General features: G+C 40.7%; 1 protein-coding gene across 1 annotated transcript in view; it reads right to left on the bottom strand.

The window, feature by feature from the left end:
• The window catches only part of CYP4Z1 (cytochrome P450 family 4 subfamily Z member 1), a gene marked incomplete at both ends in the record, with an annotated part of 30,110 nt that extends 10,608 nt beyond the window's left edge, over nt 1-19,502 (bottom strand). Inside the window, 6 exon segments of the mRNA XM_084242308.1 lie at nt 6,382-6,501; nt 6,504-6,535; nt 6,615-6,739; nt 8,647-8,774; nt 17,576-17,717; nt 19,326-19,502. Coding sequence (XP_084098434.1) covers nt 6,382-6,501; nt 6,504-6,535; nt 6,615-6,739; nt 8,647-8,774; nt 17,576-17,717; nt 19,326-19,502 — 724 coding nt within the window.
• Nucleotides 19,503-27,397: the final 7,895 nt, after the last annotated feature.

Genomic DNA, 27,397 nt, shown 5'->3' with positions numbered 1-27,397 from the left:
CATGATCCCTTCCAGCGCCATCCATGTTGCATGTGTTTATCTTTTTTGAATGCTGAGTAATATTCCATGGTATATATGTACCACATCTTCTTGGTCCAGTCATCTATTTTTGGGCATTTGGGTTGTTTCCAAAGCTTAGCTATTGTAAACAGTGCTGCTATAAACATAGGGGTGCAGGTGTTCTTTGGAATTGATGTTTCTGTGTCCTTTGGGTAAATACCTAGGAGTGGAATTGCTGGATCATATGGAAGGTCTATGTTTAGTAGGTCCAGAAATCTCCACACAGCTTTCCACAGTGGTTGGATCAGTTTGCACTCCCACCAACAGTGCAGAAGAGTTCCTTTTTCTCCACACTCTCGCCAACATTTGTTGTTGCTAGTTTTTTTAATATGTGCCATTCTCACTGGTGTAAGATGGTATCTCATGGTAGTTTTGATTTGCATTTCCCTGATGACAAGTGATGTTGAACATTTTTTCATATGCCTGTTGGCCATTTGCATTTCCTCTTCAGAGAAGTTTCTTTTTAGCTCTTCTGCCCATTTTTTGACTGGATTATTTTCTTTGTTGTTGTTGAGTCTCATCAGCTCTTTGCAGATTTTTGTGATCAGTCCTTTATCATTAGTGTTGGGTGCAAAAATGTTCTCCCAGTTGGTGGGGTTTCTCTTTATTTTTGTTATTGTCTCTTTTGCTGTGCAAAAGCTCTTTAATTTGATGTAGTCCCAGCTGTTTATCTTTGCCTTCACTGTCACTGCTTTGGGTGATGTGTCTGTAAAGATGTCTTTGATGTGCAAATCACGTAGTGTTTCGCCTATATTTCCTTCTATATATTTTATGGTTTCAGGTCTTATGTCTAGTTCTTTAATCCATTTTGAGTTGATTTTTGTGTATGGTGTGAGGTAGTGGTCAAGCTTCATTCTTTTGCATGTAGCGACCCAGTTTTCCCAGCACCATTTATTGAACAAACTTTCTTTGCTCCAATGCATATTCTTTGCTCCTTTGTCAAAGATTAGTTGACCATAAATCTGTGGGTTTATTTCTGGATTTTCTATTCGATTCCATTGGTCTGTATGTCTGTTCTTGTTCCAATACCATGCAGTTTTGATGATTATGGCTTTGTAGTATAGTTTGAAGTCTGGGAGTGTGATGCCTCCATTCCCTTCTTTTTTTTTCAGGAGAGCTTTGGCTATTCGGGGTTTTTTGTGTTTCCATATGAATTTCATCAATAATTGTTCTATTTCTTCGAAGAATGACATTGAAATTTTTATTGGAATAGCATTGAATCTGTATATTGCTTTTGGAAGGATGGCAATTTTAATAATGTTTATTCTTCCAATCCATGAGCAGGGGATGTCTCTCCATTTCTTTGTGTCTTCTTCTATTTCTTTTAACAGTGTTTTATAGTTTTCTTTGTATAGGTCCTTTACCTCTTTTGTTAGATTTATTCCCAAATATTTGATTTTTTTTTGTTTCAGTAACAAAAGGGATTTTTTTTTTATTTCTTCTTCTTCAGATTTATTGTTTGTGTATAGGAAGGCTACTGACTTTTGCGTGTTGATTTTGTATCCTGCCACTTTACTGAACTGATTGATGAGTTGAATTAGCTTTTCTGTGGAGTTTTTGGGGTTCTCTATGTATAATATCATATCGTCTGCAAATAGTGATAGTTTGACTTCTTCTTTTCCTATTTGGATTCCTTGGATGTCTTTCTCTTGTCTTATTGCCCTGGCTAGGACTTCCAGTATTATATTGAAAAGCAGTGGTGAGAGTGGACATCCTTGTCTTGTTCCAGATCTTAATGGAATTGCTTTCAGCTTTTCACCATTGAGAATGATACTGGCTGTTGGCTTGTCATAGATGGCCTTTATGATGTTGAGGTATGTTCCTTGTATCCCAAGAATTTCAAGGGCTTTTATCATGAATGGGTGTTGCACTTTGTCGAAAGCTTTCTCAGCATCTATTGATATTATCATATGGTTTTTATATTTCTTTTTGTTGATGTGTTGGATAACGTTGATTGATTTTCGGATGTTAAACCATCCTTGTGTCCCTGGAATGAATCCTACTTGGTCGTGGTGAATTATCTTATGGATACATTGTTGGATTCTGATAGCTAAAATTTTATTGAGGATTTTTGCATCAGTGTTCATTAGGGAGATTGGCCTGTAGTTTTCCTTTTTTGTGTTGTCCTTGTTCGGTTTTGGTATTAGTGTAATGTTGGCTTCATAAAACGTGTTTGGTATTGTCCCTTCCTTCTCAATTTTTTGGAAAAGTTTGTGAAGGATAGGCACTAATTCGTCTCTGAATGTTTGGTAGAATTCATTTGTAAATCCATCAGGTCCTGGGCTTTTGTTTTTGGGGAGGTTTTTGATTACCATTTCAATTTCGCTAATTGTAATTGGTCTGTTTAGGTGTTCTATTTCTTCTTTATCTAGCTTTGGGTGATTGTAGAGTTGTAGGAATTTGTCCATCTCCTCTAGATTGTTAAACTTGTTTCCATATAACTGTTCATAGTAGTTACTGATTATTCTTTTGATTTCTGCTGTGTCCGTTGTGATTTCTCCTCTTTCATTGATGATCCTGTTTATTTGTGCTTTCTCCCTCTTTTCCTTTGTGAGCCTGGCTAGGGGTTTGTCTATTTTATTGATTTTTTCAAAGAACCAGCTCTTGGTTTCATTGATCTTTTGGATTGTTTTTTTAGTTTCAATTTCATTTATTTCTGCTTTGGTTTTTATTATTTCTTTTCTTCTACTGGTTTTGGGTTTTTTTTGTTGTTCTTTTTCTAGATCTTTGAGCTTCGAGATTAGGTTGTTTCTTTGCGTTCTTTCTTGTTTCTTGATGTGAGCTTCTATTGCTATATATTTTCCTCTTATTACTGCTTTTGCTGCGTCCCATACATTTAGGATATTGGTGTCCTCCTTGTCGTTCAATTCAAAAAAATTTTTTTAATTTCTTCTTTGATCTCCTCATTAGACCAATGGTCTTCCAGTAGTGTGGTTTTTAATCTCCATGAGGTAGGAAAGTTCCTTGCCTTCTTTTTATGGTTTATTTCTAGTTTGATGCCTTCCTGGTCAGAAAAGATGGTTGATATGATTTCAATCTTGGTGTATCTGTTGATGTTTGTCTTGTGCCCCAGTATGTGATTGATCCTGGAGAATGATCCGTGTGCGCTTGAGAAAAATGTGTACTCCGTTTTTTTGGGGTTTAGTGTTCTATAGATGTCTGTTAAGCCCAATTGCTCTAGGTCCTTATTTAGAGCTTTGGTTTCTTTACTTATTTTTTGTCTTGTTGATCTATCCATTGTTGATAGTGGTGTGTTGAAGTCTCCCACTACGTATGTGTTTTCTCTGATGTCTGTTTTCAGAGAGGACAACAGTTGTCTGATATATTTTGGTGCTCCTTCATTTGGTGAGTATATGTTAATGAGTGTTATTTCTTCTTGAAGTATTGTCCCCTTGATCATAATGTAGTGACCATTGGGGTCTCTTTTTATCTTTTTGAGTTTGAAATCTGTTTTATCTGATATAAGTATAGCTGTTCCTGCTTTCTTTTTTGGTCCATTTGCTTGTAGGATTGTTTTCCATCCTTTAACTTTGAGCCTATTTTTATCTTTTGTAGCTAAATGTGTTTCCTGGAGACAGCAAAAGGTTGGGTTTTGTTTCTTAATCCAGGCTGCAACTCTGTGTCTTTTTATTGAAGAGTTTAGTCCATTTACATTTAGAGTTAATATCGATATGTTAACATCTGTATTTGCCATTGTGTTTGTCTTTCCTTTGATTTTATTTATTTATTCTTTTAATAACTTTTTTTTTTCACCCTTAAGCATTTCTTCCCGGTCCTGGATTATTTTCTCTAGATGGGAGGAAAAATACATATTTTTATATATTTTAATTACCACGGTTTCTGGAAAGCCTATCAAAGCCAAATGCTGTTCAGAGAGGCTGATGCTCTATGTTGATCCTCTAGTTTATCCTCTTTCTGAGGTAGTGATGGGTGGTACCATGAACTACACTTTTTCTTTAAAATGGGCCCATGCCTGGTCAACAGATTTTGAATCATAATATCTCTCATCAAATAAGCATATTCAAAAGTAACATACAAAGTTGTTGTCAAGGTTGGAGATGCTTGGCATATAAGTAGAGTTCAATGTTGTATAATTTGTTCATATTAGGTACTATTTCTAATCCTTGAGCAAAGTTTCTACAACCTATTCATTATATAAAAATGAATAAGATGTATTTCAAAGGAAATGTTTAGGGATAAGTTGAGATATTATATCTAATGGTGGAGCCTGTTGTAGAACTATCATTGGATTGAATGTCAGAGGTGAGAGAAGGAGGAAGAAAAACCATAGAGAGAAATCTTAAGGAAAATCAGTTCCTTCCTTCTGTTTTGTGATACCAAAACTATAGGTGAGCAGGTGATTCCTTAGTCTCAGTCACATATTAGTTCTGCTCCCTTAGACTCTATTGGGTAAACACAGTTAATTTATCAGTTCCTTTTCTTGTGTGTGTTCAGGTGAAAAGTTGCCTGCAGCAGCGTAACACAGACACATACCCATCACTCTGGTTGCCTTATAGGATAGTTGTGGAATCTAACTCATTTAAGTCTTATGGGTAGTTCTTCCTGCCCTTGCTTTGTGTGCTGGTACATTAACAAAATTGTTGATGTATTATTATAGGTCTGTCCGCTTTTGTAACTTTCATAGGGAAGAGATGAGAATTTCTTTCGAGCACCTGATATGTTAGGAAATGTCCTTAATGGCTATACATAACATTATCCCATTATAAACTATGCAGTGTAGGTAATATTATTTCCAAATTACAACTAAGAAAACAGAAAGCACTTGTTCACACAAATTGTAGGTGGATTGATCTAGTTTTGTCATCAAAGGAAGTCAGGTCAAGCCTATTCTACTGGGTGTAAATAATAACTTCAGTAGGTAACCCTGGCTGCATTCATTGCCAACCTAGAATTCTCATCTGAAAAGGAAAGGGAATAAAATTGCTCTCCAGCAACAATTCATCACTGACAGGTTCATAAAAGAAATCCTGCAGGGAGTTTCAAGAAAGAGGAAATGGGTACCAAAACCAGGAAAAAAACCAACAAATTAACAAGCGAAACGACCACACAAATGCACAGTGGAATGAACAGCATTGGAAAGTGTGCGTGGACTCCTGTAAATGAGTACTGATGACATTAAACAACAATAACTATGTCTTCTAGGGTTTAAAACATTCATAGACAGAAAATACACGACAAAAGTATATTAAAGATGGAAGGAGCAGAGTGCAAATGTCCTAACATCTTTGCACTTTCAAGGAAGTGTTTAATGTAATAATTTATGCAAGTGTTTAATAACGAATGAAGACTACATGATGTAATTTCTGCCTTAACCACTAAAAATAAATGAAAGGAAAACTTATAAGCTAAAACAGGAAACAAAATACTATAAAATGATTCAGTAATTCAAAATAGTTAAAAAGAATAAAAAAATAAATGGGTTATATAGGAAACACATAGTAATATGGTAGGTTTAGACTCAAACTTATCAATATTTCAATTATTGCATGATATATAAATATATAAATAGATTAAATGCATCAACTGAAACACAAAGATTTTCAGACTGGATTGAAAACAAAACCTAGATATGCATTGTATAAAAATACAAGAACACAAATGTAACACACAAGGATAGAAAAATATACTATTAAATTAGTAACCAAAAGAAAATAAAGGGCTATTTATAATCATATTAGATAAAGTCGATTTTAAGACAAGCATTATAAGAGAAAGAGAGGCAAATTTCATCAACACAAAGTGAAAATTGGGGATATAGAATAATTCTAAATGGGTATCATGGTAGGCATATTGTAGATTCCCCTAAATTGTCCATGCCCAAAGCCCCAAAACCCATGCAAGGGAATACTCAGGGATGAACTTTGTTATGTGATAAACTGAGTACAGCGTGCCACCCACATATGCCCTGTGCTTATTCAGAAGTCATCCTGCCTCATCTTCCTACAGAAATTTGCCTCCTTATACGTTTGTTTTTCTTCACAGCTGAAGCCACTTCACTGCCGAAGCCAAATCCGAAGCCAGATTTCTTCTGGCTTCAGCTGTGAAGTAAAACAAACAAACGAAGCAAATAGTGATGTTTGCTTATTGTATTAATTCTTACTCTGAACATTACGATGCAGATACATACTCAGCAATGTAATATTCTCTACCAACAATTTTTGTAGCACATTAATTCTGAATTAATTTCTGAATGATGGCCATGCCCTATGTCCACAACAGAGGCATCCTTAACCGGGGTCTGTGTCCCACACAATGCAATGTCTCAGAGAGGACTCAGGCAAGGCCGAGCCCAGGACGTACCTGTGTGCTGGTGAACGGCTTGGTTAGATTTAGAAAAGACTTGGCCTTCAGAAGTCAATTTGAAAATCAGGTCATTGTGATACAGAATATTATGCACATGTTGGAAGGTGAGGTTGCTGAGTTGAACGTGGCTTCCAGGTAGAAGTTGAGGGTACTGGAAGAGGAGAGAAGGGACATCATCTCAGCGGGAGACAAGGCTGTTAGTGAGCAAGTCCTTTTCTTTGATCACTGACCTGTCCTTCTGCATGCTGCCCTTGTGGCTGAAGGCACACTTCATGATGCTGTCCAGGGTCATCATGGAGATGTGTTCAGAGATCTCCAGATAGGGGTCCTGGGCCGTGAACTTCTCCCACTTGTCCTGGGGCAAGAGATGACAACTCTACCCATACCCGTTTGGTTCTAATTTCTAAGTTCTTTTGTGTCCCTGGGTCCAGTTTGTGCTCCATATGGGGGCTTGAATTTGAACCCCAGCTCTGCCTCTAATTTGCCTTATGACCTTGAACAAACCGTTTAATCTCTAAATTTCAAAGTCCTTAATAGAAAAATAGGGATAATAATACCAAAGCTGTAAGACTGCAGTATGAGAGGATATAATGAGCCTGATAATAGTGCTTCATAAGGGATTGGCTATCACTGCATTTGTATGTTTCGCTTTGATTTTAATTTTAGAATGTGAGGTGGGCATGGTGACAATGTCAGAAATGGCAGCAGTGTGGCACCCTTGAAAATATGGGGCCATCAGAACAGGCTGAAATCCAAGGTGAGTCATATACTGAAAGGTGACTTACTTAGGTGACCCCATGTCATTGTTTCATTGAGTCTTTGCACATAGAACTGAAGTCCTGCATGTAGATCACCCAGTGTCTGACATCTACTAAGTGACCAAGGAAGGTGTAGTGTAAATGAAGTTGATCAGGCTTTTTACATTTCCAGCTTCTGTGGCTATCACCTGCAGCCTTCATCGTGTTGATGCAGAAGGTGCTTGTAAGCATGGGTGTGGGGCACGCATGTCTGATTGTGGACACCTGGAGCATGGGTGTGCACGCATGTGTAAGTGTGCACACCTGAGCCTAGAGGGCAGGGATATAAGGGCGGCATCATTCAGAGGCAGAGGACGGCTATGGGGGGAGGATACAAGGGCACGAGTGACTGCAAAACAGGCAAGACCATAAGAGAACACCAGAGAAAAAGATTCATGAGGAGTTGGGAGGCTCGGTTTCCTGCTTGCTTCATAGCAGCCCCCTGCCTGGCCCATGCCTGCCTCCTTGCATGCCAGCCTCCCTGCCTAATGGCCTGTGTACCTGGTTCCCTGAGAGCTTTAAAGTCTTAAAAATCCAGTGACGGATCCAGGACTCTCTCTCCATCTGCCCGAATTGAATGTGAATCTGGCTGTGCTTGCTGGCACAACAAAACGCTACTACTATTATTTTCTCTGTTTGCACCTTCTAAGTGGTGCCAACTCACACAAAACTAGAAAATTTGTTCCCTTTACTTCATTGGACCCAGCTTACAGGTCACAGAATTCAGCCTTCTGAAATCACAAGATCTTTTCTTTCACTGTGAAGTCAGGTTTGGTTGCTTCTCTGGCTCACCTGAGACAGTTACAATCTGTAAATAGGCTCTAAGTTCTCATACCACCTGTCAGGACTGCTGAAACATGCTAGCTTTGAATGCACGTGCCACCCAACCTCCAAGAGGACAGGCTTGGAGACTGTCTTCTCTATGGGTTATCTGTGGCCTCATGAAGCCTCTGCCCTCTACCTACCTCAGAAGAAGCTAAAACTCCATTCCCCCCCTTCCTAGTGGCCTGTTCTCTCTCTGACACCCATATCAATCTAGCTGATTATCCAAGCCCTGGTTACAGTCACTTTCCTTAGGAAGTGTTTCCTGATTGCTCCTGAGCATGGGGCTGTCCCCGGTATTGGTATTCCTACTTGTTGTCTGAGCCATAGGACATGATGCTTGGCCTTTGTGCCTTGTACTCTCCCGACTTGGTGAGTCTATTTGACTTATTCATTCAAGTAGCTCTTATTAAGCACCTACCCCAAGTCCACCCCAGTGACAGATGCAGGGTATATAATTCGGCAGGTCTTCATGATGCTCATGGCCCAAGGATCATGTGACCCCATCAATGACTGTGAGCATAGTTCTGTGGGAGCTCAGAATCTCCTACTCCATGTGACTGGTGAAAACTCCCTGCAGAACCAAGCGAGAATCTCTCTTCTCTTACCAGCATCACCTGTACCTGGTAGGAATCTTTCTTACCAGCATCACCTCTACATGCTCAGACATCATGGTGATGAAAATTTTCAGAATGCTGATGTTGAAGCCAAACTTCAAAATCTTGCGGTGCTGTTGCCACTTAGGACCACTCAGAGTCACCAGTCCTTGACCTTGTGAAATGAGAAGGGGACACACTCATATTGCAGAGAAATGAGGGAAAACTGGGAGTGCAGGCAGCAATCCTCTCTATGCTGCTGAGAGAGGACAGAGTGGACAGAGCTTTGAAGGAATGAGTAGATCAAACACTGGGAAGTCATCGCAAACCAGAACATTAGTTTGCACTGAAATTTGAAAAGAAGTTCCATCCATCTTGTTTGAGGATCAGACACCTCAGTGTCTAGATGAGTAGAAGTCAAATTTAGGTTAGAGAAGAATTATCTAAGGAGTTTATTAAATTCTTGTGTTCAATCTCTCAGAGTCACTAACTCCTAGAATTTGGAATGGAAGTAAAACTTCTTGAATTATAACAAGGATCCCATCCAGTTCTGGCCCATACTTTTAGAAAAATTGCCTTAGGCTGACACAAAGTCCCAGACTCAAGCAGCATCGTTGGTCTCTTCCGGATGGGGACGGATGGGGGAGGACTCAGGGAGCTTTTATTCCTCATTCCCCATTGTGTAAATGGGCCCAAGATCTCCACGAAACTCAAGAAAGGTTTAGTTTAGGAGAGAGTGGGTGCTCTCAAATTGATAACATGAGCAAGGTGCTTAGGGAAGATTGGTTTGTGGAAAACGGAAAGTGAAATTCAAGGTGAAAAATATCTTGAATTCCATGTCAGGGAGAAAATTTGGGGAGAAGAAAAGAAGGTTCCAGTGCAGGGATCTGGGGATAAGAGGACCCACGTTCTGGACCTTCTGGCGTGAGTTTACCCAGCTGCAAAGGCCACTAGCCACGAATTGAGAATCAAGGCTGGGAAAGTGGAGGGACATCTTAAGCAATCTTTACAAGAGCAGCTTCTCCCAGGCCACCTTTATCATTCAAGTCATGTCATCAGACTGAGGGACCCTTCTTTTTCCAGGGCCCTTGAGATGGGGACGATTTGGGGGTTGCAATATTGGTAGAGGAGGGAAGAAATTGACAGAGAATGAAGCCCCCTGGCTACCTCTTCTTTTTCTACCTCTACCTCCAGTTATACCAGCAATAATGGACTGCTTCCCAAATTGACAGAATAAGAGGAAAAGTTAGAGAAGAATTGAGCAAAGGCCTCTGAGGCAAAAGTAGGTGTAAATGGAGATAAAAGTGGATGTGGAAAATTTGGTGTCTACCAGAACAGCCTCCTCTCCTGGGTTCAAATAGGAATGGATCAGAAGATATATGTACCAACCCAGGATTCAATGAACTTGTGGCCAAGAGTAGTTTTGGGATCTGTAAAGGAGACAAAAGATGACGGTAGGTGAAAGTTATCAGTTAATATGAGAGAATGTCTGTTTTCATATGCCTTAGAGGCAACACAAATAGTCAAAGTGCAAAGTGACTGGAGGTTACTGCCTTGGTCCGTAGAATCTCGGGCAAAGTCAAGAAAGTCACAAGTACAAAAGGGGGGTGACTTATTTCCTCACTCACAGTACCTGGAGCTATGAGGTTAATGGGAATAGCAGTCAGGACCAGAGTTTGATTTCCTTTGTGGAAACCGAAGTGGGCCTGTCAGAGGAACAGTGAGGAGCCACCTCTGAGCCAGGGGTTGGTGCTCACAGCCAACTCCATGGTAGAAGGTGGAGCTTTCTAGACTTCACCTCTGAGGGCAACTTGATGGTAGAAGGTGGAGCTTTTCAAATTCCACCTGAAAGTGGGGACTTGGTTTCAGGCCCAGGATATTAGAGATAAAAAAGCAAAATTTGTGAGTGTGTATGAACCCTGTCATGGCATTTCAAAGGTCTAATTTTAGCTTTAGTTACAGAATTACATGTAAAGCTAGATGAAGGATCAGGTTTTTGATATGTTCTGTAGACTTGTTGGAATTGTTTGAGAAAGATGGACAGAGGAATTAGAAGGAAAGGTGAAAGATACACCATTGGCTTCATACATCAAGGAAAACAAGAACCACTGTCCTTCATTCATCCCACTGAGGTCTTTAGCCTTTCCATAGGATACAGACAGGGAAGTGGAAATTGGGAAGGAAACATGAGCACCTGGAAAAGGAGTGTTGTTGACATTAGATTAACTTGCTACAAGAGCCCAGGTGATATAAATCTAGAAACTATTTTGGTTCAGGATCCTGTCACCTGAGAGGAAGGAGAGATCTTAAGGGCAGCCCCTCACTTACACTCCAGTGATCTTTCCTCTCTCTACACAAATACGTGTATACAGCAGTGTAAGACCACTGCCTTCTGCACAGCTCCCTTTTGTAACTCACGGGCACTTCAGTCTCAGAGTATCCAAACCAGATCCATCCCTTCCCCATCAGTTTCCTCCTTCTCTATTTACTTAAAGGCATCACCATATTTTCTATTTTCCCTACCCCAGATTTGGATCTTTCCTTAACTACTTCTTTTTCCTCATCCCCCACATTTGCTTGATGGGAGATAGTCCTAGAATTTTTGGATATCTTCTGAAGATTATTGACAGTGTCGCTCTAAGATGTTTACAGAACTGTTTAGAAAGAGCATATATGCTTATATTTCAGACTAATCAAGCAAATCTCTTCTCTTCTTGGATATGGTACAGAGTAATAAAGGATAAAATCTGGGAGTGCTATCAGTGACTATGTTGTCACAAGAATCACCCCAGGTTCTCCCTTCCCAGAGTAACAACCATAACAACAAAAAATCTGGCAAAAGTATCCTATGCAACTTTATCACAACTCTGGAAGATAGTCAATTATTTACAACAACTAATTAAACACGTAACCTGGAGAAAGTTTATTGAAACAGCCTGTAAAGGCAGGAAGGGCACTGAGCAGGTTTTCTATGATACCAGCAGACAGGGTTAAGGAGGAGAGAGTCCTGGAGCCCTCAGTGGCTTTTGCAGGCTTTTATTGGGATTTACCAGGTACACAGCTGGCAGGGCTCCCAGCCCCTAGCAAGTCTTCACTCTGTCTGGGCTCTCCAGCGTTCTCTGGTACTCTCTGCTTCTCTGCTCTTCTCATGGTTCTGCTGGCGTTCTAGTGATGCCGCCCTTAAAAGCCCAGTCTTAGCCCAAGTGAATCCCATCTACATATGCCCACACCCAATTCCAGGTGCCCACCATCAGGCATGCATTTGGGACCACAGGGTTCTGTCATCTATCCTAATGGTGGGAGGGCAGAAAAGCCTGATACTTTTACCTTACCCTACACAGGCTAAGAAAGCTTTGTGGCATTTTAATGCAGCCTTGCTTTATACTCCTCTCCAAGGCAGGCTATCTTAAAGATGGTAGCCTGCATTCTTAGTGGTTCCTGGGTCCTGGAGAAAGCAGAGTGGGTCTTGTTTATGCTTGTCTGGGCCAAATTATGTTTTTCTGTTTTGATCTCTACGTGTACTCCAAAGTACTGGGGTCTTACCTATTGTAGGATAAGAAAATGTCAGGCTTTTCTGCCCTTCTGCCATCAGAATAGATGATGGATCCTTGTCCTGAATGCATGCCTGATGGCGGGCACCTGGAATAGGGTGTGGGCATAGGTAGATGGGATTCAGCTGAGCTAAGACTGTGCTTTTAAGGGCGGCATCACGGGGACGCCAGCAGCAGTAGTAGAAGCCGAAGCCGAAGCTGAAAGAGATAACCAGAGAGCCCAGATAGAGTGAGGATTTGCTCCCTGCCTGCCATGTGCCTGGTGAACCCCAATAAAAGACCTGCAAAAAACCACTGAGGACTCTGACTCCTCCTTTATCCGGTCTGCATGGGATCAGAAAACCTGCACTGTGTCCGGTCCTGTCCCTACACCTATGTTTTGCCTAGCTTGGAACTCTCTCAATGCGCAAAGTATTTCTCAGAAACATGGGGAAGCAAAAGAACTAACACTGCTGCCTTGGGAAGGAAAGAGAGTTGAGGCAACAATATACACACCAAAATCTGGGAGTTAGAATTTTGGAAGGTATTGGGACACTGAAAAAGTCCCGTGTGTAATGGATTACTTACACACATCCAGAGCAGGCTGCATGACAGAGAAGACCTGAGCACCCTGAGAAAGACCATAAGCTTTCAACTTTGGCTAGAACTTTTACCAAGTACAAGAAGAAATAGAAGGCTAATGTAAGTCATAAATGGTCTGACGGAACACTGAAGTTGTGCTCCAACGCCGAATCAACCTTCAAAGATTGGGAGAGTATTGTCCCCTCTTTTTGCATTTTCTTTTTCTCACATAAAATTTGAAATGTCTGTTTTTAAACAAAAATTTACAAAGCATGCAAAAGAAAAAAGGAAATATGGCACATTTTCCACAAAAAGTCATGACAAAAACTTTCCCCTGAGGAAGCATAGACATTGGACTTACCAGATGATTTAAAATCAACTGTCTTAAGTAGCCTCAGAGCTAAGCTCAAAAAACTAAAGAAACCATGGGCTAAGAATTAAAAGAAACCAAGAGAACGATATATGAACAATTAGAGGCTAATAATAAAGAGACAAATTATAAAAAGGAACCAAACTGAAGTTCAAGGGTATAGACCAAGATAGCAACAGAAAAGTTTCCTTGCTCTCACTCCCAGGAGAAACATCTAATAATTAACCAGAGGGGCATTGTACTGGGAGACTCCTGTGACTTGCTGTAGGGTAAGGAAAAAGTATCAGGCTTTTCTGCCCTCCCACCATTAGGATAGATGAGGGAACCCTGTGGTCCTGAATGCATGCCTGATGGCGGGCACCTGGGCTGAGAGACTGAGTTTATAAGGGTGTCGTCATGGGGACGCCAGCAGAAGCCAAGAACGACCGGAAGCAGGAAAGCAGAGAAGTAGAGAGAACATGAGAGAAGGTCGGAGAGCCCAGATAGAGTGAAGACTTGCTGAGGCTGGGAGGCCTGGCAGCCTCCTGGCCCCCCAGTACCCCTGCCTGCCATATGCCTGGTAAATCTAAATAAAAGACCTGCAAAAGCCACTGAGGACTCTGACTCCTCCTTTACCCAGTCTGCTGGATCAGAAAACCTGCACTGTGCCCATTCCTGCCACTAGGCTTGTGGTGAGACCGAATCACCCCTTGCACCTCAGAAGCCAACACAGACTGTGCCAGAGGGTACATGGAGGATAGTAAGGCTTCACTGGACAGGAGGTAGATGGACAGAAATGCCTGGAAGCTGGGGTCAGGATAGGGGATACAACAGGACCGCTGGTCAAGCCAGAGGTCCTGGGGAGGGGAGAATGGAAATGGCATGGAGGCAGCCATCTTTGGTCCAGGTGATGCCCATAAGGAGGAGCTGGAGTACTGCACACAGACTGAGGGCCTGGTGAGAAGGACAACAGAAAAGGGCTCTAGACTACTCTCCCTCCTTGCCCTCAGGACACCCCTCACCCCTCACTGACCTCTTAATGCGTACTGATGGAAGACTGCTGAGTTTGATATCTGGGACGCAAGAGAGGAAAGATGTTGGTGGTACAACAAATATGAACCAGACTCTGGCACATTTGCCACAAAACCTAGACCCCTCCAAGCCCTGCCTCCCTCTGCAGACATAGCAACTATAAAAAGACAGACTGCAGTACATACAGAAGCCAGCAAAGGGGAAATGATCAAACTACAGTGCCATCTGCTGGAAAAGTAAATGCAGCTCAACCTCCAAGCTGATATTAAAAATATAAGGGCCTCCCTGGTGGCGCAAAGTGTTAAGCACAGCACTGTGAAGCTATCCACAGCCTCTGCAGCACACACAGTTCGATCCCTGGCTGACCAGGGAGCTACCCACATGGCACAGCAGACCTCTCCTGTCACGCCTGCTGCTCCCCTCAGCAGTGTATTTCAGTACATCTGCCTGTTCTGCTCCCCACTCTGTCTCTGGTGAATCCTCTTATTGACCCCCCTACCCTGCTCCTCTGGCCTGTACCCCAGTTCTTTAGGAATAAATAAATCTTTAAAAAAAATATATATATATAAGCTAAATAGGATGTTTTAAATGGCAAATTGGATGAGATGGACTTAATAGACATTTACGGAACATATATCCAAGACACTAGAATAAACATTTTTTGCAAGTGCTTATGGAACATTCTTAAGAATATATCATATGGGGCCTTCTCAGTGGCACAGCGGTTGAGCGCTGGGTTGCAAAGCTGCCAGCAGCCTCTGCAGTGCCAGTTCCATCCCTGGCCACGGGGCGAAGGTCCCACATGGCACGCAGACCTCTCCTGCCGCCCGCTGCTCCCTTCAGCAGTGTACTTTGTCAGTCTGCCTGCTCTGCTCTCCCCTCTGGCTCTGGTGAATTCTCTCACCCTCCCGCGCTTCTGACTGTACCCAGTGCTTGTATAAATAAATAAATAAATAAATCTTAAAAAAAAACCCAAGAATGTATCACATGTTGGGACACAAAAAAAGTTTCAATACGTTTATGAAGATTGAAAAATATCAAACATATCTTTGGATCATAATGGTATGAAACTAGATGTAAACTAAAAGAAGGAGGGGAAAACCATAAATTTGTGGAAAATAAACAACATGTTGGGTCAATGAAGAAGTCAAAGGTGAAATTAAAAAGTACTTGAAGGTGAATGAAAATAAAGATCTGACTTATCAGAAACTATAGGCAAGCAAAAGCAGTACTAAAGGTGCAGCTACTTTAGAAAACTGTAGAGGGAGTCTTCCAAAAATTAAAAGTAGAACAAGCAGTACTAAAGGTGCAGCTACTTTAGAAAACTGTAGAGGGAGTCTTCCAAAAATTAAAAGTAGAACTTTGTATGACACACAATTCTACTTCTAGGTATCTATCCGAACATGAAAACACTGATTCAAAAAGATCATGCATTCCTGTGTTCATTGCAGCACTATTCATGACAGCCAAGACAGGGAAACAACCCACATGCCCATCGCTGTATGGCTAGATAAGCTGTGGTGTACATACACAACGGCATAGCACGGAATTCTAAAAAGATGAAATCTTTCCGTTTACAACAACACAGATGGAACTTGAGGGGATTATGCCAAGTGAAATAAGCAGGAAGAGAATGATAAATGCTGTATGATTTCACTCATAAGTGGAAACAAAGAAATAAAGGAAATGAACAAACAAGACAAAATAAAAATAAACTCTTGAATTCTGACAACAGAATGGTGGGTACCAGATGGGTAGGGGTGGGGTAGGGGTCCAAGGAATGGGTAGAAGGGATCTATTAGTTGGTGGTTTAGGGTTATTAGAACTTTGGTAGTAGATGTGGTGTGATATCAAATATGTGAACAGGTGTGAAGCTGTAATCCTAAAACCTACACTGTAATGTAAAACCAATATCACCTTAAGAAAGACAGAGAGAGAGAGAAAGAGAGAGAGATAGATAAGAAGGGATAAGAAGAACTCTCCACTATGGCTAATAAAAGGTGAATAATATTTAAGAAATGATATAAATCATCATTTTGTAACCTCCATCAATTCAGACAAACTCACAAATGTATTTTTAAAAGGCTGTTCAGTCTCTCTCTCTTTTTCTTTTCTCTTTCTTTATCTCTCTCCCCCCATTTATGTACTTAAAATCAAATATGGAACTTATACCATATACAAAAATCACTACAAAATAGTCTATAAGAGTTAAAATGATAAAACTCTAAGGGAAAAAATATACCATTGGATTTGGCAATGATTACTTGGATATAATACAAAAAGCACAGGCAAAAAAAAGAAAAAGTGAATAAACTGAACTTCATTAACATTAAATATGTTTGTACATCAAAGGACACTATCAGCAGAATGAAAAGGCAACCCAAATATTTGCAAGTCATTCATCTAGAATATATAAAGAACTCCTATAACTCAATAACAATAAAAGAACAAAGAAACTCATTTTAAAAATGATCAAGGGACTTCAAATTTCCACTAGAAATATAAAAGGCCAATAAGAACATGAAAAGTGCTTAACATAATTAATCACTAGACATAGGCAAATAAAAATCACCATGAGTTATCATTTCATACTCACTTAGAATGACCATTATTAAAACAGAAAATAAAGAGTAATGGCAGGGTGTGGGGGGGTTGGGACCCTTGGGTTTTGCTAGTGGGAATGCGCTGCAGCCTCTGTGGAGCTCAGCAGGGTCGTGTAGTAGCTCAGGTTGCTACGGCAGATCAGGCGGCTATTAAACAACAAACACTCATTTCTCACAGTTGTAGAGGTGAAGGTCCAAAGACAGAAAAACAAAAAATACAAGAAGGATCAAAGTTTAAAATGGATGCCCGACACAGTTCCTGCCCTGCCACCACGGGGGAGAGCCATCTAGCTGGGAGAGGGAGGCAAAGATCCACCTTCCATGCGGGCAGTTGCTGAGGAATGCCCAGCACAGGATGCCTGTGGACCTCCCGGGTGAGAGGGGTGAGAAGCAGCCCTGTCTTTCTGTGGGATTTCCCTACCACTGACCTTACAGAGAACTAGTGGTCACTTGCTAGAGCCTTCAGTCAGCACTGGCCATTCTCAAAGAAGGGACATTTTCAGTGGATAAAATAGCCACAGGGGTCACCCCACTCTGTCCAACACAGGTGTTAAGGTCAAGCTATCAGCAAACCACCTCCTCAATCCTTACCGGTCTTGGTCTCCACAGTGGGTGGTGAGAAAGCAAGCCCTGAGGGTGTCAGGTGTAGTGGGAGGTTTTGGAGAGGTCTGTTATGGGGGGTGACCATGCTTGGAAATGGACCAGCTCATCCTCCATAACAGCCCTGTATGGTTCTGAGGTCCAGGAGACAGAGGACTTCCCTTCAATATGTCAGTATATGGTTTCCCTTCGACACCCTTCCATCTGTCTTTCCCTCACACTATAGACACCCCGAGACACCCTGTATCGCTTTGTACTGTGGGCTCATCTTTGTTTTTACCTTTTCTGCTCAGCAGGATTTTGGCATACTCCGGGTCATAGATAAGGAAGAACACCATAAAAGGTCCGCTCCAGAGGGGCATAGCACAGGGGTATTTTGTGATCAGCTCACCAAGCATCTCGAATTCTTTTTTTGGATAAAACTGTAATGAGGGAGTTTTGTGAATTAGTAATGGGAATCAATCCAGGAGGAAGTTTTCCCCTCTGAATGTAGCCACAAGCTACCTTCAGGGATGGTGGGACAGCACCCCAGCAGGTAGTGCCACGCTCTGCTGAAGGCAAATTTTCTTCTTCTCTGTGTGTCTTCAGCACCGCAGACATATTATCCTGAGCACCTGCTGATGACTGGCCTTCTCACACCAGTTTGTACCGTGTAGACTGTCTACACTGCTGAGTTCCCTTCCTGAAGCACAAACACATCTCATGTCACTTCTCCCCACATATATGAATTTCATGGCTCCTTATTAATGACCCACTAGAGCGGACAATCTGACCTCTGCCTTTGCCGTCACATTGCTGGCCCCAGTGAAGGTTCAGCCCACCCTCAGTCAGCTACTCGTTCCTTGTGGAAGATTAGATTGAGAGGAGGGCCCAGTCAAAGCTTCGCTGGGTGCCAAGAAAAGCATTTAAGGAGGGGACTCTGGAACGGGGGCTAAAAGACCAATGGATTTTGACTGTGTGAGGGAACAGGTAAGAGAGTTCTGTTTCGATTCAATGGACTGTGTCAAGTTATAGAGCCACAGAAAAAATCTGGTTTATCACAGAAAGGAGAATGAATCACTGAGAATGGAGGGGAGCCATGCGGGCTGAGTTTGGGAAATAAGTCAGGAGAGGTGGGCTGGGACTGCCTGGGAAGGGCCTTCTCACACAAGTTATGTCAGCCCTTGGGCAAAGCGAAGTGGGCGAGGTCACAGAAAACTGTAAGCAGGGACCTGCTACATCATATCCAGAACTTCCCAATTGCAGCAATGGATCCTGTGTCTGGGGAATGTTGAAAGAGTTGGCGGTGAGGTAGCAAGAGAGCAGGCTTTGGGGCCATAAAGACTCTAGTTCGAATCCCAACCTGCCACTGATTTAGTACCTAGAACCTCAGGTCCTCACTTACTTTATGTGATTAGTCAAGAAAACCATATCGATTTCATAAAACTGCTGTGAAAATCCAGTAGAATAGTAAACATAAATTTTTGGCTGGAAATTTAATTGATATTCACCATTTCTTGCTCTGTCCACATTTCCCCACTTGGGCTTTCTCTGCCTTGAAAACAGAGGAGTCTCATGTACGTTTTATGCCCTTCTGGCAGCTCCTGTCCTTTCTAATTTGCTCAATATTCCCCTATTTCCAGCTTCTTAGGCATCTTGGTGTATCTTCTGTTATCACCCAGCCAGCCCTCGAACAGAGGCTGCAGTTTGCTTCATAGTGCTGTGCTTAATCCCTTGCGCCACCAGGGGGAAACTGAGTGGCTTCTGAGCAGTAAGGACTGTGGCTTTGAATCAGAAGACGGGCTCAAATTTTTCCTCTGCACATAGAGGTGCAACATCAGAAAGTGGCATGTCTATTTTAGTCTTCACTTTTCTCGTCTGGGAAAATGGGAATAACAATAATTGTCTTCCCTACAGCATAGAAATTTTTTGTGAAACTCAAAGAGGTATGAAAACATGTTACATATTGCATAATGCTCCACAAATCTGACTTTTATTAACACCTTAATACGTAATACTCCATGCCTCAACCTCCCCAGCTCATTTCTTACCTGCTTGTGCCCATATAACCAGTGTGCAGGGGGTCCAGGAAAGAGGTGCAGGGCTTTGAGGAGCCCTCTCCTCCTCTGGTACAGTCTGACTATTAGCAGTAATAGCAGGGATGTGCAGAGGAGGAACAGCAAAGAGAAGGGTTGAGCCAAAATTTGTTGAAACCGCGAGGGTGCCATCCTTTTCAGAGGTGCTGAGCGTTGAAGTCTGGGGGAACTGAGGGTGCTTCCTATCCCAGGTCACTCATAAATGCAAGGGAGATGCCTTTGGGCAACACTGGACTCTTCCAAATAATATGTTCAGGGAAGCAGAAAGATATAGGAAGGGACTGAGTCTGCAGGGTAAAAATTATTGGCATGTCAACCAGCCGGCCTGCTTTCCAGAAGAACCAGATTTTCAGACAGAGGCTGAGTGCCTGACAAGCTGGACCCCATTGGAGCCTCTGTAGTGGGATGTCCACCAGAGTCTCATCTGTTCATCCTTCATGCACCTTTATCCATTCTTGTAAGAAATCTCTCTTCCTTATACTGTATAATTTTTAAAATGGACTTTTTAATAGCAGTTTTAGGTTCACAGCATAATTGAGCAGAAAGTACAAGAGTTCCCATATATGCTCTGTCTGCCCCTGTATGTTCACAGCCTCCACTACTATCACCGGCCCACACAGTGGGACATTTGTTACAATCACCAAATCTTCACGACATAGCACTATAGCCCAAACTCCATAGATTCCATTAAGGTTCACTCTTGGGGCTGTATAATCTATAGGTGTTGAGAAATGTCTAATGACACATAACTACCATTACTGGGTTACACAGATTCCTTTTCCTGCCTTAAAAATCCTCATGCTCTGGGCCTCCCTGGTGGTGCAAGGGATTAAGCACAGCTCTATGAAGCAAACTGCAGCCTCTGTTCGAGGCTGAGTTCAATCCCTGGCCAGCCAGGGAGCTACTCATATGGCGCAGCAGACCTCTCCTCTCTCACCTGCTGCTCCCCTCAGCAGTGTATTTCAGTAGATCCGCCTGTTCTTCTCCCCACTCTGTCTCTGGTGAATCATCTTACTGACCCCCCACCCTGCACCTCTGGCCTGTACCCCAGTTCTTGTATGTATAAATAATAAATCTTAAAAAAAAATCTTCATGCTCTGCTTACAAACCCTCCTGCCCTCATTTTCTGACAACCCCTGATCTTTTTACACCTCCAGAGATTTACCTTTCCCAGAATGTCATATAATTAGAATCACATAGTATGTAGTCTTTTCAGACTGGTTTCCAGGAACCTCAGAAATCAAGGGAGTGATGTTCAATATCACATCATAAAGGAATTGCTAATTAGAGATCACTACTATCTCACAGTGATGAGATAGTGCTACACATTTATTAGAGTGACTTAATTCCAAAACACTGATGACACCAAATTCTGTTGAAGATGTAGAGCAACTAGAGCTCTCATTCATTGCTGGTAAGAATTAAAAATGTACAGCCACTTTGGAAGATAGTTTGGTAGAGTCTTATAATGCTAAACATGCTCTTACCATATGATTGAGCAATTGTACCCCTTGGTATTAACCCAAATAAGTTAAAAGCTATGGTAGCTTTAGTCATATTGCCAAAATCAGGAGGCAACTAAGATGCCCTTCAATAGGGAAGTGGGGAAATTGTGGTTTGTTTCTATTCCATGTGGTAGAATATTATTTAATGATAGAATTAGCCAATCGAACCATGAAATATATGGGGGATGAATTTATTTTATAAAATTTTTTTAAATAAATTTTATTTAAAAATATTTAAAAACATGTTTTTACATTCATTTTATTATGTATTTAAACAATATATATTCCATGTTTATCATTTAATATTGTTTTCCTAAAATTTAGAGTACAAAGAGATAATAAGTTGGCAATTTCTGTAAATAAGCAGCTGCACATCTGCAGTCTGAAGTAACACTTGGCTTTGAAAAAGCATCAAAACCCATTCATGATCCAAAAAAATTCCATCTCTGTCTCCAGATATTTGTTCAACATCTGCAGTGGGAGTCTGTGTTGAATGTCACTGAGGAGGAATGAGTACAAACCCACACTGAAAATATCCAAATTGAAATTATCTCAAAATGTTAACAATGGATTTTCTTACGTTTCTTCTGCATTTTCAACATATTTTTTATCCGATAGTAAAATAGACATCAACCAGTCTAGTTTCATTCTTTTGCTTATGGTGGTCCAGTTTTCCGAGCACCATTTATTGAACAAACTGTCCTTGTACTATTCCATGTTCTTTGCTTATGGAGGAAATTTAAATGCTTATTGCTAAGTGAAAAAAGACAGTTTGAGAAGGCTGTGGACTGTATGATTCCAACTATATGACATTCTAGAAAAGGCAAACCATGGAAACAATAAAAATGATTAGTGGTTGTCAGGGGTGCCAGAGGATGGGGTGGGGAGGGAGGAATAAATAGGTGGGGCAAGGAGTTATTTATGACAGTAAAACTGTCACTGGACAAGGGAGTAGGTCTGGGTCCAATGTTACCCTCTAAAACACCGACAGATAAGCTGGGAACAAACCAGCTGCTGTCCATGGCTCCACCAGCTGGGAATTGGAGGGATGGTTGGGATGTGTGGGCCCTGCTCCCAAGCCCAGGAAGAGGGTCTTGAGACACTCTGTGCAAGACTGAAAAGTCCTCCACAGACACCAGTGAGGACGGACAAAGAGTAAGTGTGCATGAAAGAACAAGGGAAGACAGCTCGAGAGAGACCTCTCTAGGCATGAGAGACTCCCCAGGGTGCCAGGGCTAAGAGTTTATCTAGGTTTGGGGACTGGTGTTTGAGATCAAAGGAATTCAACTTTGTTAGACAAGAAAGCAAGGAGAGCAGACTTAACTAAACTCATTTATTGTTTCTAATTGTGGGCACCTGTCAGCTACAGCTTGGCGCTTGTACAGGGCTTGTGACCACCTCCTAGGTGAGCATCTCACAGACGCTGTGTGCTTGCAGCACCAGTGTGAACTGGTCTGCCCTCAGGGTCTGTATCTCATTTCTTTGAGGTCTGGAACTCCCTTTATTCTACAGCAGCCAGCTTTGGTAAGGTGTGGGAAGACAGGCCAGGAATGCCAAGGCTGAGAAAAATTAGTATTAAAGACAATGGGCTGAGGAAATTTATGGCCACAGGTTTCCCATCCTAGAGTCAATCGGGTTTATTTATTTATTTATCCTTATTTTTTGTTTTTATTGCATTGAGATTTTTTTATTTAAATATTTTATTTTATATAATTCTTACATCTTTTTTCATCTTTGCACAATGTATGCATATTCATTTTGGTTATATTCCTCATACAATTGCACCTCCCCCCTTATTTTGATTCTAGTCCTTCCTTTCCCCGCCCCTCCCTCCACCCCCCTCCGTAGTGTGTCTCTGGTTTACTTTGAATTGATTAGTCTTTTTCTTGGTCTCTTATTTAGGTTTTCTAAATTCCTGCTATGAGTGAGACCGTCCGGTATTTTTCTTGAACTATTAAACATAGAGCTTCCATATGATCCGGCAATTCCACTCCTAGGTATTTACCCAAAGGACACAGAAACAGTAATTCCAAAGGGCACCTGCACCCCTATGTTTATAGCAGCACTATTTACAATAGCTAATCTATGGAAGCAACCCAAATGCCCAAAAATAGATGACAGGATCAAGAAGATGTGGTACATATACACAATGGAATATTACTCAGCAATCAAAAAGATAAACACATGTAGTTTGCAGCACCATGGATGGAGCTAGAAGGGATCATGCTCAGCGAAATAAGTCAGAAAGAAAAAGAAAAACATTGTGTTTATTTTTTAACCTCTTATTTACCATGCTGTGGGAAGAACATTTTGTCTCTGAGTCCTGTCGTCCTTTGTCCCAGGACCCTTCCTATCTCAACACTATTCTGTCAGATATTGTAATAATAAATACATGTCATTGTGCATTTGTCAAAACACATGGAATGGATAACACCAAGTGAATCCTAGTGTGAATTATGGACTTAGTTAATAGCAATGTATCAATAATGACTCAACAGTTATAATAAATGTAATTCACTACTGCGAGATTTACTAGGAGAAACTAGGGGGATATTGTGAGGACATATAGGAATTCTCAGTTTTTCTATAGATCTAAAATTGCTCTAAAATTTTGGTCTATTAATTTTTTTAAAGGCATATGACAAGTATTTTACAGGAAGTTTGAAGCAAACATTGGAAAAGGGCCATAAGGAAGAAGTGGATGTGTCCAACTACATTTGACTATCTAAATTGACTTCTGCTTATGACAAAGATTAATCTGCTTTTTAAAGAAGCCAAGACAAAGCTAGGATATTTCATAACCAGGATGCATGCATAACTTGGCTATGATTGGTACTGATTCAAAAATTATCAAAGAAAGCGATAGTATCTTATTTAGGCTTTCAGAGTCTCCTGGACTTAAAGAGCAGGGATAGGTCCTCCATGGTGATGCAAGGGGTTAAGATGCAGCACTCTGAAGCTATCCACAGCTACTGCAGCACGAGTTTGATCCCCAGCCAGGGAGGTGACCCACATGGCACAGCAGACCTCTCCTGTCTCGTCCACTCAGCAGCGTATTTCAATCAATCTGCCTGTTCTGCTCCCCACTCTATCTCTGGTGAATCCTTTCATTCTCCCTGCAACTCTAGCCTGTACCCCAGTTCTTGTATGCATAAATAAATAAATCATTAAAAAAATATAAAGAGCAGGGATAGCCTTGAGGGAGAGGATGAAAGGAGAAAAACTCACAGCGAAGCTGAAAGGCAAATGTTCAAATGAACACTGGCTCAAAACAAAGTTCCCCGTAGGGAAATATAGACTTCTGTTCTAGAAAAATTAAGTAAACAGTCAAAGTGTCCTTGGCTACTGACTTAGGGTAAATCAAAGACCCTGCTCTGTGGTTTTTCCACATGCAAACAGTTCATGTCTAGATATGAAAATTGAGAACTATGCCCAATGTCAGCAGGGCATTTAAATATCTAAACTCCAGATTACATGCAGAGTTAAATGTAAATTATTGATAGTCAGCTGCACATCATTGACCCTAAATATGTCCAATTATACAGTAATAGCTACTCTTCCATTTTGATTTTAGAAACTATACTCCAGATTGGGATAGGCCCAGATGATTTATAAGAAAGTGACTTTGTATTTCACTTGGCAATAATCATTCCACAGCAGGATGCAAAATGGAGAACTTTATATGTTGTATTTCAATGTGTAAATATTTGGTTATTTTCAATGGTAATGTCCTTTACCAATGACTCATTCTTTGGGTTTGCTTTATGTAAACTATAAGCCTCAGGGTTTGAGTCAAAATGGCACTGGACATATAAAATATACAACTATAAAGTTGGGAATAAACTTACTGGTCAAATTATCCTAGTATACTTTATGAACTTTTTTTTTGTGAAACTGAGTCAATGTTGCATATATCCTATTTGAAGTTTAATTTGTAAATGTATCTGATGGTTTGAATTATAACTGTGTTAAATTGGCTTATGTATTTCACTGGCTTTTCTAAGTTGGGTAAACACAATACTAAAAGATAAATTTATTCAATGAAGTAACTTTAAAAATCGGTGTACTGCCTACTTGTCATGAAAGATAAGTAATAATGCTGGTATCATAAAAATAAAGAACTAAATACTAGATTATGGGCCTGTGTCTCCACCTAGCCTCACTCAGGTTGGGGAAGTGAAGATGCCAGTCCAGGAATGCCTTTGTAGCAGAGAGCCTTTCAATATCCTTTCTCCATTCCTACAGAAATAGAAATTTTAGCTAAGCACATGGTTGCCAGCTAAGCACCACATTACCCAATCTCCCTTTGAGCTAAATAAGGGACTAGGTTTTTATGATTAGATCTTGGGCAATTATGAGCAGAAACGAGGTGCCAACCTCTAGCTAATATTTTCCAAAGAGAAAGTTCATGTCCTTTTTATATCCTTCCACAGGCTTGAAGGCAGATGTGGTGGTAGGAAGCGGCAGCTACCTTACATCATTACCTAAAAACCATCTATTGAAGCTGGAGGACTAGAAGATAGAAGGAGGCTGGGTGCCTAGACTCTGCAGAGCAACCTAGCCTGCTAGCTGTGAGCCACCTACCTCCTCCAGACTGTTTTATGAGGAAGACATTTTTATCTTGCTTAAGCTCCTCTATTTGGGGATTTTTATGTTTGTTAAAGTAGAGGAGGCATTAGGGTCAAAATAAGGGGGGTGGGAATTGTATGGGGAATATAACCAAGATGAAAATGCATACATTGTGCAAAAATGAAAAATGATGTAAAAAATATATAAAATAAAATATACAAAGGGTGACAAAGCACTTACAGATTAAATAGTTTATAAAGAGCAATTAAGCACTTACAAAATCATTAAAGAATTTTCTTTAAGGGCCTCCCCTGGTCACACAGTGGTTGAGCGCTGGGTTGCGAAACTGCCTGCAGCCTCTGCAGCGCTGGTTCCATCCCCCGCCACGAGCAAGGGTTCCACATGGTGGGACAGACCTCTCCTGCCACGCCCGCTGCTCCCCTCAGCAGTGTATTTCGTAGTCTGCCCTTTCTGTTCCCTGCTCTGGCTCTGGTGAATTCTCTCACCCTCCCGCGCTTCTGACTGTACCCAGTGCTTGTATAAATGAATAAATATCTGACTGTACCCAGTGCTTGTGTAAATGAATAAATATCTGACTGTACCCAGTGCTTGTGTAAATGAATAAATAAATCTTAAAAAAAAAGGATTTTCTTTAAAAACAAAAAAAAAGTAGATGTTATTGATATGACCAGCGCTTTCTTTTCATTTTCTATCATTTCAGAGAGTCAAGATCACTTTGCTTTCACTGGGTAGGGGTAGTATACTTACTTTTATTTCAGGGGATATTAAAATGGTTTAACTCTTTGCCATAATTTTGTTAACAGGAGGCACATGTGGCTTCCATTACCATCTTTCAGGCCTTAACTTATATGTCTCCTTCTTAAGATGGGTTGTCCTAACAACCCGATGTAAAGAAAATTCACCTTGATTACTATTTAGCTCAACCAACCCATTTCCTTCCTGGCACTTACTCCACTTTGTTATGATCTGCTTGTTAACCATCTTCCACTTTAGAATATAAGCTTCATTAGGGCCATGTCTATTAATCCACTAATCCTCGATGATTATCACATCTGATAGGCACTTAAACATCAAATGAGTCTGAAAATTATTACAATATTCCCATATTGGTTGCATGAGAGTTGTTAGCACCAGGAAAATATGTATAATATCTTTATAATAGTCTAAAGAAGTCTTATTTAATACAAAAAAAACCCCCAACACAAAAAGCCATAAAGAAAAGCTTATATATTTACTTCATGAAAATTTAGAAGCTTCATATGTTAACACACACCATAAATACAGTTTTTAGAAAGTAAAACAATGGGGAAAATTATAAAGGGAAGTTACAACCAAGGATTATTATCCATAATGAACAAATAACTCATAGGAATCAGGAAAAAGACAAATTCCATAGAAAAATAAACACAGATGATGTACTAGTTAGAGTACAAGACAAACATAAACACAATGGACAATAAATATATTGTATAACATAACTTACATATTCAATAATAGGAAAATAGCTAAATTATAGTGCATCCATACTATAGCACACTGAATGTTTAGTATTAATCCCTATAACTAGGAATGAGAGGTATTTTTATTAAGTGAAAAATGCAAGAACAATATGAATGTGATCCCACCTACAAAAATACATACACACACACATGTGAATATGAAATATATAGAAGTCTGAAAGAATGCACACCAGATGATTCTGTTTTTAGGAAAAAAATAGTAGGATTGGTTAGGACAGGTATGGGCTATGTGAAGCAGGAATTTTATTTTTTTACTTTGCAGACTTTTCTAGAGTTGGAAATCTTTATAGCAAGCACATATTCACTTATTACATAATTCTGAGAACCATTTTAAAAACCAACAGACAATAAAGTAACCTAGCAAAAATTATTGATATATTGCATTAATAGTCTGAATCAAACAGAAAAGATC

The sequence above is a fragment of the Talpa europaea genome (genome assembly GCF_964194135.1).
Source record: "Talpa europaea genome assembly, chromosome: 9".
In the NCBI taxonomy this organism is placed as follows: Eukaryota; Metazoa; Chordata; class Mammalia; order Eulipotyphla; family Talpidae; genus Talpa; species Talpa europaea.
Note: the sequence above shows the minus strand (reverse complement) of the source record. Positions and strands in the feature narration are given on the sequence as shown.